The sequence below is a fragment of the Electrona antarctica genome, assembly GCF_951216825.1.
Source record: "Electrona antarctica genome assembly, contig: scaffold_73, whole genome shotgun sequence".
NCBI lineage: Eukaryota > Metazoa > Chordata > Actinopteri > Myctophiformes > Myctophidae > Electrona > Electrona antarctica.
In genome coordinates this window covers 33,682-48,191 of record NW_027638626.1, presented here as the reverse complement: position 1 = coordinate 48,191, position 14,510 = coordinate 33,682, and the positions used below count along the sequence as shown (strand labels likewise).

Sequence of the window (14,510 nt, the reverse complement as noted above, 5' to 3'; positions counted from 1 at the left end):
CTTTTCATTATGTCTGCCCACGATCTCTGTGATTCATACAGTAGGCTACGTTTTTTTACCTCAGTCACTGATACTAAAATCTGATATTTTATTTTTATTTTTTTTCTATGAACCTGTGACTTGACTTGACACCCATACTGTAAAACGAAAATAAAAAAAGATTTTGAAAAGAAAGAAAACAAACGGTTCTGGACAACTGTGGGTCCGACCGACTCGACACCGGGCACTGCACTCCCTGTGGGGGCGTGGAACGACTCGACACCGGGCACTGCACTCCCTGTGGGGGCGACCGACTCGACACCGGGCACTGCACTCCCTGTGGGGGCGTGGAACACTGCACTCCCTTTGGGGGCGTGGAACACTGCACTCCCTGTGGGGGCGTGGAACACTGCACTCCCTGTGGGGGCGTGGAACACTGCACTCCCTGTGGGGGCGTGGAACACTGCACTCCCTGTGGGGGCGTGGAACACTGCACTCCCTGTGGGGGCGTGGAACACTGCACTCCCTGTGGGGGCGTGGAACACTGCACTCCCTGTGGGGGCGTGGAACACTGCACTCCCTGTGGGGGCGTGGAACACTGCACTCCCTGTGGGGGCGTGGAACACTGCACTCCCTGTGGGGGCGTGGAACACTGCACTCCCTGTGGGGGCGTGGAACACTGTCGGTGAGGCGAACGGTTCTGGAGTTACGTGGTTTTCAGACGTACACACACACACACACACATACACACACACACACACAGACTTTGTGCATTTATAGATAGATTATTTTGTTCTCCAGTTTGTAGGCGTGATGTTCTTCCTGGAGGCAGGACAGTACTGTGCCTGGAGGGGGCAGCAGAGAGTCAGAACATACCATACAGTTCCTCGTCTGGCCAGCAGGGGGCAGAGCAGACAACAGGTTGGTTAAAACATAACGTGCATTATTTGTCAACGGGACCCTTCTGGCGAACGGCTGGGGGGGGGGGATAATATATATATATATATTTATAGACAGAAAATATGTTTATAAATATATATAAGTGTACATTTATTTATGATGAGTTTTATTTAATAAAATTTCTGCTCTGGTCTGAATAACAGAAGAACTCTCAGCGTGTGATTGGACGAACAGAGACGGCATAGAGACATCTGATTGGACGAACAGAGACAGCAGAGAGACATCTGATTGGACGAACAGAGACAGCAGAGAGACATCTGATTGGACAGACAGAGAAACAACGCAGGACTATGACGAGGTGAGCGTCCAATCAAAACACAGCATTTATTTATATATTGATATGGCTCCTCCCCTATCAGCCCCCATATTTGGTGCCCAGGTCATTGTGACATCACGTGACATCATCAGAGATGGATATATAAAATGCGACCTGCTGTCGCAGTTAAGCCCATATATGGAGATCCCTGATGTCACCAATATTGGCCAGCAACTCTACATCTGACCTCAAACCCTTAGATCTCCATATATGGATATATGTCAGAATCTGTTCTGACATATATCCATATGTTCCTTATGTTGATCCTTCCCCATCCATCCTTCCTCTTCAATGTCTCCCTTTTGACTGAAGACCTGTCCATTTAAACTCTAGACGGGCCTGTTGACTGATACCTGTCCATTTAAACTCTAGACGGGCCTGTTGACTGATACCTGTCCATTTAAACTCTAGACGGGCCTGTTGACTGATACCTGTCCATTTAAACTCTAGATGGGCCTGTTGACTGACACCTGTCCATTTAAACTCTAGACGGGCCTGTTGACTGATACCTGTCCATTTAAACTCTAGACGGGCCTGTTGACTGATACCTGTCCATTTAAACTCTAGACGGGCCTGTTGACTGATACCTGTCCATTTAAACTCTAGACGGGCCTGTTGACTGACACCTGTCCATTTAAACTCTAGATGGGCCTGTTGACTGATACCTGTCCATTTAAACTCTAGACGGGCCTGTTGACTGATACCTGTCCATTTAAACTCTAGACGGGCCTGTTGACTGACACCTGTCCATTTAAACTCTAGACGGGCCTGTTGACTGACACCTGTCCATTTAAACTCTAGATGGGCCTGTTGACTGATAACTGATACCTGATACCTTGATCTGACCTCATCAAACCCTGTACACTCAAGACACGCTACATATATGGCCAGTACAGAATTCATTCCATGTTGATCTGAAATCGACATGTAAATATGAAATAAATGCTTAAACGTGTAGCTAGGTGTAATGTTAGTCCACAGAAGCCATGTAAATATGAAATAAATGCTTAAACATGTAGCTAGGTGTAATGTTAGTCCACAGAAGACATGCAAATATGAAATAAATGCTTAAACATGTAGCTAGGTGTAATGTTAGTCCACAGAAGCCATGTAAATATGAAATAAATGCTTAAACATGTAGCTAGGTGTAATGTTAGAGACCACAGAAGACATGTAAACATGTAACTAGGTGTAATGTTAGAGTCCACAGAAGACATGTAAATATGAAATAAATGCTTAAACATGTAGCTAGGTGTAATGCTAGAGACCACAGAAGACTCAACTCGCTGTTTCTCTGCAAGACATTACTCTATAAGCCATATCTCCAAAACTGGTGGGTCAAACTGAACAACCAACATGTGAATTTGAAGCTATGATGCCTTGCTTTCACATGACATGAAAAAACGAAAATTCAAAAAAATCCAATGGCAGTCCCTCAGTCAAATTTGGTCACATATGTTGATCGGACCCCCCCCCCACAGTCTGCCGTCACCCAGGAGGATGTGTGCACGCGTGCCCTAACATGGTTTATTGTCTCCACCAGGCCGAAGGCATGGGGAGAGAGTATGTTTTGCACTCCGTCCGTGTGTCCGTCCGTCCGTGTGTCCGTACGTCCGTCTGTGAACAGCTAATCTCCGGCACCGTTAACCCGGTCGATGCCATATTTTGCACACACACTCCCTGGAATGAACCTCTGCCCCAAATTAACCTCTGCCCCAAAATTTCCAGAATGGCCTGTTATAGCGCCACCAGGAGGCCGCTTTGTGCAAAACAAGTTTTTGGACATTACACCTACATATTTTGTCCAAACATCACGCAAATTGGTACAGTCTCTCTAGAGCCATTCAACGAAACGGGTCTTTCAGATTTCTCAGACTAAGATTGGCTTCCAAAGTTTGCAGGAGTGCTCGGTTTCAAACAAAATGCTGCAAATCATGAACACATCGTGTGATTTCCGTGAAATTGTGCACGCACATTCCCACTAGGCAGAGGAAGAAATGCCCCATGAACATTTTCAACTCAGCCTCATGGTGGCGCTATAACTGGCCGAAAAGTGGTTTTACCTCTAACTGCACGGATCTGTGAATAACTTTGTATGCCAACTCCCTAGAGGCCAAGGAAAAACCTTTGCCTGGAATTTTTCACATCTGCTCTTTATAGCGCCACCAGGAGGCCGACATATGTAAAACACATTTTCTAATTTTACTCCTTCAGATTTTATCCAAATTTCACGCAAATCGGTACACATGCTCTCCATAGTCATGTGATCAAGACGGGTTTGTTTGATTTCTCATAATCCACCCTCATTGGCTACGATTGGCTTCTAAACTTTTCAGGAGTAGCCCGCATTTATCAAATGCTCTTAATCCAGAGTGATTTACAGTAAGCATGAACAAAAAACATAGTAATACATCAAAACATACTATTTACCTAGTACGGTAATTGGAAAATAGTACGGTAAATAGAAAATAGTTCGGTAAATAGAAAATAGTACGGAAAATAGAAAATAGTACGGAAAATATTACGGAAAATAGAAAGTAGTACGGAAAATAGAAAATAGTACGGTAAATAGAAAATAGTACGGAAAATAGAAAATAGTACAGTAAATAGAAAATAGTACGGAAAATAGAAAATAGTACGGAAAATAAAAATAGTACGGAAAATATTATGGAAAATAGAAAATAGTACGGAAAATAGAAAATAGTACGGAAAATTGAAAATAGTACAGTAAATAGAAAATAGTACGGATAATAGAAAATAGTACGGAAAATAGAAAATAGTACGGAAAATATTATGGAAAATATTATGGAAAATAGTACGGAAAATAGAAAATAGCACGGAAAATAGAAAATAGTACGGTAAATAGAAAATAGTACGGAAAATATTATGGAAAATAGAAAATAGTCCGGAAAATAGAACGGAAAATAGAAAATAGTACGGAAAATAGAAAATAGTACGGAAAATAGAAAATAGTACGGAAAATAGAAAATAGTACAGTAAATAGTACGGTAAATAGAAAATAGTACAGTAAATAGAAAATAGTACAGTAAATAGAAAATAGAAAACAGTACGGAAAATAGAAAATAGTACAGTACATATAAAATAGTACAGTAAATAGAAAATAGTACGGAAAATAGAAAATAGTACAGTAAATAGAAAATAGTACGGAAAATAGAAAATGTACACAATCAAAAAGAAACTTTGGTCCATTATTTATCCACTTTAATAGTACCATTTATCTGTGTATGGATCTATAAATCTACTGAGTTCACTGTATGGATCTATACATCTACTGAGTTCACTGTGTATGGATCTATACATCTACTGAGTTCACTGTATGGATCTATACATCTACTGAGTTCACTGTATGGATCTATGCATCTACTGAGTTCACTGTATGGATCTATGCATCTACTGAGTTCACTGTATGGATCTATGCATCTACTGAGTTCACTGTGTATGGATCTATACATCTACTGAGTTCACTGTGTATGGATCTATACATCTACTGAGTTCACTGTATGGATCTATACATCTACTGAGTTCACTGTATGGATCTATGCATCTACTGAGTTCACTGTGTATGGATCTATACATCTACTGAGTTCACTGTGTATGGATCTATGCATCTACTGAGTTCACTGTATGGATCTATACATCTACTGAGTTCACTGTATGGATCTATGCATCTACTGAGTTCACTGTGTATGGATCTATACATCTACTGAGTTCACTGTATGGATCTATGCATCTACTGAGTTCACTGTGTATGGATCTATACATCTACTGAGTTCACTGTGTATGGATCTATACATCTACTGAGTTCACTGTATGGATCTATACATCTACTGAGTTCACTGTATGGATCTATGCATCTACTGAGTTCACTGTGTATGGATCTATACATCTACTGAGTTCACTGTATGGATCTATGCATCTACTGAGTTCACTGTGTATGGATCTATACATCTACTGAGTTCACTGTATGGATCTATACATCTACTGAGTTCACTGTGAATGGATCTATACATCTACTGAGTTCACTGTGTATGGATCTATACATCTACTGAGTTCACTGTATGGATCTATACATCTACTGAGTTCACTGTATGGATCTATACATCTACTGAGTTCACTGTGTATAGATCTATACATCTACTGAGTTCACTGTATGGATCTATACATCTACTGAGTTCACTGTATGGATCTATACATCTACTGAGTTCACTGTATGGATCTATACATCTACTGAGTTCACTGTATGGATCTATACATCTACTGAGTTCACTGTGTATGGATCTATACATCTACTGAGTTCACTGTATGGATCTATACATCTACTGAGTTCACTGTATGGATCTATACATCTACTGAGTTCACTGTATGGATCTATACATCTACTGAGTTCACTGTATGGATCTATACATCTACTGAGTTCACTGTATGGATCTATGAATCTACTGAGTTCACTGTATGGATCTATACATCTACTGAGTTCACTGTATGGATCTATACATCTACTGAGTTCACTGTATGGATCTATACATCTACTGAGTTCACTGTATGGATCTATACATCTACTGAGTTCACTGTATGGATCTATACATCTACTGAGTTCACTGTATGGATCTATGCATCTACTGAGTTCACTGTATGGATCTATACATCTACTGAGTTCACTGTGTATGGATCTATACATCTACTGAGTTCACTGTATGGATCTATACATCTACTGAGTTCATTGTGTATGGATCTATACATCTACTGAGTTCACTGTATGGATCTATACATCTACTGAGTTCACTGTGTATGGATCTATACAACTGAGTTACATGTTTATACATTATATGTGTTGTCCTGTAGGGGGCAGTAGCAGCAGAGATGTTTATATATGTGTTGTCCTGTAGGGGGCAGTAGCAGCAGATATGTTTATATATGTGTTGTCCTGTAGGGGGCAGTAGCAGCAGATATGTTTATATATGTGTTGTCCTGTAGGGGGCAGTAGCAGCAGAGATGTTTATATATGTGTTGTCCTGTAGGGGGCAGTAGCAGCAGAGATGTTTATATATGTGTTGTCCACTAGGGGGCAGTAGAAGAAGCAGCAGTGAATCTCAGCCACGTTGGAGACTCCAGTGTCCCCGTTGTCCTCAACATCATAGGTACACACGTGCACGCACACACACACACACACACACACACACACACACACACACACACACACACACAGTTCTATTATAACTCTAAATATTTCTATTATAAGTCCAGGTCTTCAGAGTGGGTGAACAGTGAATGGTTTAATTTCAACCTCAGGTCTTCAGAGTGTCCAATGTGGTGACGACGAGGCAGCGTTTTCGTGTTTCCACACGGGGGCGCTGCAGGGCTACAGGAAGGCTCAGTTCAACACGGCCGTGTGTTACGAGACAGGAAGAGGAACCACACAGAACCACCACAAGGTACGCTATGCTAATGCTACGCTACGCTACGAGACAGAGTCTGGGACGTGTGGAGCGTTGTCCAGGGTGTTTTAGAGAAGGGAGAAGAGTCTGGGACGTGTGGAGCGTTGTCCAGGGTGTTTTAGAGAAGGGATAAGAGTCTTGGACGTGTGGAGTGTTGTCCAGGGTGTTTTAGAGAAGGGAGAAGAGTCTGGGACGTGTGGAGCGCGGTCCAGGGTGTTTTAGAGAAGGGAGAAAAGTCTTGGACGTGTGGAGCGTTGTCCAGGGTGTTTTAGAGAAGGGAGAAGATTCTGGGACGTGTGGAGCGTTGTCCAGGGTGTTTTAGAGAAGGGAGAAGACTCTGGGACGTGTGGAGCGTTGTCCAGGGTGTTTTAGAGAAGGGAGAAGAGTCTGGGACGTGTGGAGCGTTGTCCAGGGTGTTTTAGAGAAGGGAGAAGAGTCTGGGACGTGTGGAGCGTTGTCCAGGGTGTTTTAGAGAAGGGAGAAGAGTCTGGGACGTGTGGAGCGTTGTCCAGGGTGTTTTAGAGAAGGGAGAAGAGTCTGGGATGTGTGGAGCGTTGTCCAGGGTGTTTTAGAGAAGGGAGAAGAGTCTGGGACGTGTGGAGCGTTTTCCAGGGTGTTTTAGAGAAGGGAGAAGAGTCTGGGACGTGTGGAGCGTTGTCCAGGGTGTTTTAGAGAAGGGAGAAGAGTCTGGGACGTGTGGAGCGTTTTCCAGGGTGTTTTAGAGAAGGGAGAAGAGTCTGGGACGTGTGGAGCGTTGTCCAGGGTGTTTTAGAACAACACTGCCTTCAGTAGCACTGACCCAGCAGCAGTATATACAGTATTATGTATATATTATATAATTATGTTTTTATATATTACTAATATGTTACACTGTTCTTATGTTATTTCAGGCTCTGTATTTCTACCGCCAGGCGGCCAATGGGAATCATCACCAGGCTCAGTACCGTTATGCAAAGCTCCTTCTGGGCAGCAGGGGGCGACAGAGGAGCACAGAGGAGCTGCAGTATGCTGTCAGTATGCTGGAGAAGGCCTCGTTGTCTGGGCTCACTGAGGTACCCTAAACCCTTAACAATAAACGCTAAACACTAAACACTAAACCCATTCTGGGTGGGAACCCCTGTTGGTGTTTTAAGCATTTAGTTAAACTTTAGCTATTGAAAAATAGCAGATCTACAAGCTCATAGCGAGGCACCGAGTGCCGTGCTATGAGCTTGTAGTCCTGCTATTTTTTTTAAATCGTGAAAATGTGGCGCAAATTTGGAATATATATTCTTTCAGAGCGAGTGTTTTAACTCAAATATTTGCTTTGACATGAAAATGTTTGAGAACCACTGACAGAAACATAGAGTTTAACCCTGTGAGAACCACTGACATAGAAACAACACACTAACCCTAACCCTAACCCAGGAACCACTGACATAGAAACATAGAGTTTAACCCTGTGAGAACCACTGACATAAACATAGGGTTTAACCCTGTGAGAACCACTGACAGAAACATAGGGTTTAACCCTGTGAGAACCACTGACATAGAAACATAGAGTTTTTCAGGAAAATTGGTTAGACTAACCCTTACCCACTAACTCACTGAGGTACCTAACCCTAGTTAACACTAAACCTTATTAATAGTTTAGAACTAACTAACTAAGGTTAGGTACCTAACCCTAGTTAACACTAAACCTTATTAATAGTTTATAACTAACTAACTAGGGTTAGGTAACTAACCCTAGTTAACACTAAACCTTATTAATAGTTTAGAACTAACTAACTAGGGTTAGGTAACTAACCCTAGTTAACACTAAACCTTATTAATAGTTTAGAACTAACTAACTAGGGTTAGGTACCTAACCCTAATTAACACTAAACCTTATTAATAGTTTAGAACTAACTAACTAGGGTAACACTAAACCTAAAGGCCTATTAATCGTTTTTTGGTGAAGAGGTGACCACCTAAACGGTGCTTAGTAAAAACAGAGATATGTGTTTGGGTGAGCGGTGAGTCTGTTACCACCGCGTCTCAGTGACGTCATGTTGTTGTTTTAGTAAAAACAGAGAGGTGTGTTTGGGTGAGCGGTGAGTCTCTTACCACCGCGGTGACGTCTCAGTGACGTCATGTTGTTGTTTTAGTAAAAACAGAGAGATGTGTTTGGGTGAGCGGTGAGTCTCTTACCACCGCGGCTCAGTGACGTCATGTTGTTGTTTTAGTAAAAACAGAGAGATGTGTTTGGGTGAGCGGTGAGTCTCTTACCACCGCGTCTCAGTGACGTCATGTTGTTGTTTTAGTAAAAACAGAGATATGTGTTTGGGTGAGCGGTGAGACTCTTACCACCGCGGCTCAGTGACGTCATGTTGTAGTTTTAGTAAAAACAGAGAGATGTGTTTGGGTGAGCGGTGAGTCTCTTACCACCGCGGCTCAGTGACGTCATGTTGTAGTTTTAGTAAAAACAGAGAGATGTGTTTGGGTGAGCGGTGAGTCTCTTACCACCGCGTCTCAGTGACGTCATGTTGTAGTTTTAGTAAAAACAGAGAGATGTGTTTGGGTGAGCGGTGAGTCTGTTACCACCGCGGCTCAGTGACGTCATGTTGTAGTTTTAGTAAAAACAGAGAGATGTGTTTGGGTGAGCGGTGAGTCTGTTACCACCGCGGCTCAGTGACGTCATGTTGTAGTTTTAGTAAAAACAGATGTGTTTGGGTGAGCGGTGAGTCTCTTACCACCGCGGCTCAGTGACGTCATGTTGTAGTTTTAGTAAAAACAGAGAGATGTGTTTGGGTGAGCGGTGAGTCTCTTATCACCGCGGCTCAGTGACGTCATGTTGTAGTTTTAGTAAAAACAGCGCCACCATGTGGCCTCAGTTCCTACAATATATATTATAACAGATATATGATAACAGCGCCACTATAAAATAGCTCAAGGCTGTATTGCTGATTACTTAGCTTAGGACCCCCGCAGTGGTGTCCGGTTAGAACTTAAACCAGGATGCTTTGACTTCTGCCTTCTCCCTGAAGCCGACCCTCTATATATTCTCCGACCAGGCTTGTCACGATGACTAAGCCAGTTAGATCTATCCATATATGGTTCTACCATATCTATCTGATATCAGCACTAGGTCGGCTCGGGCCCAAATATAGGGATTGTCATACTAAACATGTCATATGTCATATAGCCCAACGTCCTAGTCAGAGTCTTCGTTACAGCCACTGTAAAGCGACTACGTGAGAAATAAACTTTAAAGTCGCTGAGAGGCGATGGGATGGGCCATGTTGTCAGACGCGCTCCGTCGCAAACAAAAGGAATTCGCTGGATCCAACTGATGCATTTTAAGGGTTTTATTAAAGAAATATAAACAACTCATAACGGTGCTCAAATGTAAAGCAAAATTACCACAGCTATAAAGTATATGAAATAAAGTAAAATAAAGCGGTCAACAAAAGGTATGGCGTCCCACACACCCGCTCTCTCTCACTGTGTGTACCAAACAGGTGAACAGGTGATGTTTATGTATTAATCAGGTCCGCCCCTATGCCCGTCAATCAATCATACATAGCACCAGTGACAGCGCATTAATTTCATTGACCAAACATATAATCAACATAACCACACATTGCAACAATCCCATTCATGGCTCCTACACGCCAGCCCCAAATTATTAGGTTATTACGTAATAATTATATCACAAATAAATAGGAGGCATGAAATAACAGTAACAGTACATTTCCAAACTTTTCTTTTTCTCATGGATATGAAAGTCAATCGCGAAAACGATTGTTTGTAAAGAGGTTCCCACGCAAAGTCATTTTCAGAGTAAACACTCTCATTGTAAAGTCAATGTCAAAAGTCAAAAAGTCAAGATGAAAGCAATCCAAGTAATTGTAATAGTATTCAACCTGAATTCAACAGGTCATGGAATTGTCCAAACATCGCTCCTCTGCCTCCTGGATCAATCAGATCTTGGTTTTTGGCTGATCGAGGCAGCTGTACTGCTGTACCCACTTTTCATTGAGAAAAGTGGGTAGGTGTGACCGTCCTCCTTCACCCCTTGGCCTTTGTGCAGCCTGTAGACGTCCTCTGGAATCCTAACTTGGATGAATTTCATGATTTCCAGTTCCACCTTCGTATGCTCTTCCACTGACCGGCAACTTGATACCGTTTCCTTCTTAAATGTCTCCTTATCCTTTCCCATTAAACATCTCTTTAGGTCCAAGTCAGACAGTTCAAGGTCCATTTTCACTTCTTGTCTCCTCCTCTCACAAAGAGACAAGAGCCAGGTCATAAAACTTAAGATCCAAGCTGCAGATTTTATCATACGAATCCAAGATTCCAAGTATGGGATCCTGTGATTCAGTGCACTGACCTCCTCCTTGGTCTGTACAGCATTGATCACAACAGATTTCTTGACCTCAGGGTCATCTGATATTAGTTGATGAGTATCTTCTGGATCAACTTTGAACTTGGAAGTCTCGTTCCTGATGGGTTTAATCACTGACGCACCATCTGTCCAATTTACAGACAGTCCGTTCACAGTCCAGCCCAGCATGGTCCTGATGGCATAGGGACCATTATTTACACTGCGAATGACCTGCAATGGTTCTAATGCCTCAGGAACATTCGTCCCTATCAATAGCTCAATGTCAGCATCGATCTCAGGCAGTTGAACATGCTGTAAATGAGGCCATCTCAAGAGATCCTTCTGTTTTGGAATATTCCCCTTGTGGACAGGCATGTACATCTGTGTGTAAGCCTGGGGAAGGTTACAGAAGTGCTCCTCATTCAAACCAGACACTTCCAGTCCGGACACACTGTAGCTAGACACAACTTTCTCTTGGCCCATTGTTCTTAACCGAATATTTGTCTTCCTCCGTGTGAGGTCAAGTTTGTGCATCAGGGCTTCAGTGCAGAACACGGCAGAGCTTCCCAGGTCCAAGAAAGCGTAGGTGGTAATAATCTTGCTCCCCTTCTTGGACTTAACCTGTACTGGAACGATAGGCAGTTTACAGTCGTCACCAGCCCCAGTAAGGCCACTCGATACCACTGTGCCATCCACTGATATCCCTGACTTCCGATCAGATTGGTCAGACCCTTTGTTCCATTCTTTCTGAGTGATATGAAGTAGAGTTGGATGTTTCCGACCACAAGTTTGACAGGTAATCTTCTCTCTACAGAATTTGTTGACATGTCCAACACTCAGGCATCCGAAACAGACTCCATTTTCTCTCAAGAAGCCTATCTTCTCTTTGTGGGGTCTTTCCTCCAACTGGGGACACATATCCAATGTGTGTTCTTCTCCACAGCACAGACATGTTTTAATTACTTCTCGAACATGTTCCTTCTCTTCAAGTCCAACCTGAGTCATGGGTTCCGCAGGGGTCACAGTGGTGGCATAGCTAGTTCTTCTCATTCCAGATGGAGGCTTGCTCTCACCTTTAGTTGTAGTTAGTGATGGAGCATCCTGTATGTTGCCAAATATTGGGTCAGTTAAGATTCTCACCTGTTTCCCAATAAAAGCAGTAATGTCCATAAATGTAGCTCTACCTTTGTACTTTTCTTGTAGTTCATAGGCTACATTTCTCCACGTATCTCGGAACTTGTATGGCAACTTTCTTATGATGGTCAGCATATTTGCAGGCATGTCTAGCTCATGTAGATATTGCACTTCCTCCATGGCGTTACAGCAGCCCCTGAGGAAAAGACTGTGCTCTTGAAGAGATTTTACGTCTTCGATTTTAATGAGCGGCCATGATAGAGCCTTGTCCATGTATGCAGATGCTATTTTCTGCTCGTTTCCAAACTCCTCTCTCAACAGAGCCTTGGCTTTAGCATACCCCCTCACTGGGTCTAAGTGCTGGCAGCTCCTGACCAGTTCTCTGGGAAGACCCTTTGTCTGCTGCTCCAGATAATATAGACGGTCACTGTCCTCTTGAGTATTATCTTCTACTATATTCTCAAAAGCCTTCACAAAAGTATGGTATTTTAGTGGATCACCATCAAAGATTGGCCCTTCTCTCTTTGGCAAAGAGGAGAGGCAATGTTGCTGTATCAACAGCGTGGTTATTTCATTTTGCTTTCTTAAAGCAAAGCAAAGTTCTTTGTTTACCCAGGGTGAATGGACTAAGCTCGACGAACTTGTTTACAGCCAGACCCTGCTCATAGAACATTTCATGGTAGGGGTTCAATGCCTTGCTCAAGGGCACTTCAGCGGTGGTAATTTTAACGTGCCGGTCCGGGGATACGAACTGGCGACCTTCCGATAACAAGACCGCTCCGCAAACCGTTCGGCCACCGCTGCCCCTCATAATGCTAAGCATCTCATTTTGACACTTATTTTCATTTCCACAGTTAACATTTTCAAAATGAGCGTTTGCATTGTCATGATGATTTTTATATTGGAATCATATTGCATTGGTGTGTTTTGTTGAACAGGGCATGGCATAGCTTCCTGGGGTACAACTGACAGAGGCTGTGATTGGGGAATGAATTAATTGAGTTATTTTTGCCCTTAGGCCTTGTTCCTGTGCCCACATGATTTTGTGACATTTTTGGTGTAAATGGATTGGTTTTTTCCACGTAAGAATTCACATGCTTTGTTTTAGATGACCTCCCACTTATGACACTTTGAGATTTTAGCACATTTAATTTTGCCATTTGTGCAGCAATGTCCTCGTCCATTTTCAGTTGCTCCTTTCTCTTGCGCAACCTTTCCTCCTCAGCTTCAAGTTCATTTTTGTCCTTTAATAGCTTTTGTTTTATCTGCAATGCTGCCAAGTCGGCTTGAGCAATAACCCATTCGGAAGAAACTCTGGAAGTGGTAGATTTCATTCCCACATTTGACGCACTGTCATTTGGATGCACATCAGCCTGGATGTCATGTGATATTATTGATGCAGCTTGCGTTATTAAATGAGGTTCATCCATTAGGCCTACTGGGGGAGTGGCCACATTTCAACAGTTTCAACTCCCAAAAGTGAACTTGTTTCATTTGCAATATAATGAGTTTGTGCACCAGTGTCAACACTAGGTCCCGTTCATTCTGATTCAACCAACCACTTTTCCACGTCACATTTAAATGTATTGCTGTAATTTGAAATGCTGAAAAAACACTCGTTTTGTCTTTACTTTTCCTTATCGTCCATGAAAGATTGTATTTGTGGTATTAGTGCTTTTATGTTATTGACAGAAATGTGACGTTCCCGTTCAAGCTTGTCAATTGTATTCAGCGCGGCCTTGGCCGTGAGCATAATGTCTGGCTTTCCACGTTCCATAACCCTAACCCTAACCCTTGGCCGTGAGCATAATGTCTGGCTTTCCACGTTCCATAACCCTAACCCTAACCCTTGGCCGTGAGCATAATGTCTGGCTTTCCACGTTCCATAACCCTAACCCTAACCCTTGGCCGTGAGCATAATGTCTGGCTTTCCACGTTCCATAACCCTAACCCTAACCCTTGGCCGTGAGCATAATGTCTGGCTTTCCACGTTCCATAACCCTAACCCTAACCCTTGGCCGTGAGCATAATGTCTGGCTTTCCACGTTCCATAACCCTAACCCTAACCCTTGGCCGTGAGCATAATGTCTGGCTTTCCACGTTCCATAACCCTAACCCTAACCCTTGGCCGTGAGCATAATGTCTGGCTTTCCACGTTCCATAACCCTAACCCTAACCCTTGGCCGTGAGCATAATGTCTGGCTTTCCACGTTCCATAACCCTAACCCTAACCCTTGGCCGTGAGCATAATGTCTGGCTTTCCACGTTCCATAACCCTAACCCTAACCCTAACCCTTGGCCGTGAGCATAATGTCTGGCT

General features: G+C 42.9%; 1 protein-coding gene across 3 annotated transcripts in view; it reads left to right on the top strand.

Moving 5' to 3' along the window:
- The window catches only part of dele1 (DAP3 binding cell death enhancer 1), a 37,409-nt gene that overhangs the window by 11,642 nt on the left and 11,257 nt on the right, over positions 1 to 14,510 (top strand). For 2 of the 3 annotated variants that reach the window (XM_079530780.1, XM_079530778.1), the window contains exons 5-9: positions 781 to 900; positions 1,083 to 1,237; positions 6,339 to 6,414; positions 6,566 to 6,708; positions 7,602 to 7,763. In XM_079530780.1, the coding sequence (XP_079386906.1) occupies positions 781 to 900; positions 1,083 to 1,237; positions 6,339 to 6,414; positions 6,566 to 6,708; positions 7,602 to 7,763 (656 nt within the window). The remainder of the gene's footprint in view (positions 1 to 780; positions 901 to 1,082; positions 1,238 to 6,338; positions 6,415 to 6,565; positions 6,709 to 7,601; positions 7,764 to 14,510) is intronic. The other variant, XM_079530779.1, reaches the window with a different exon arrangement.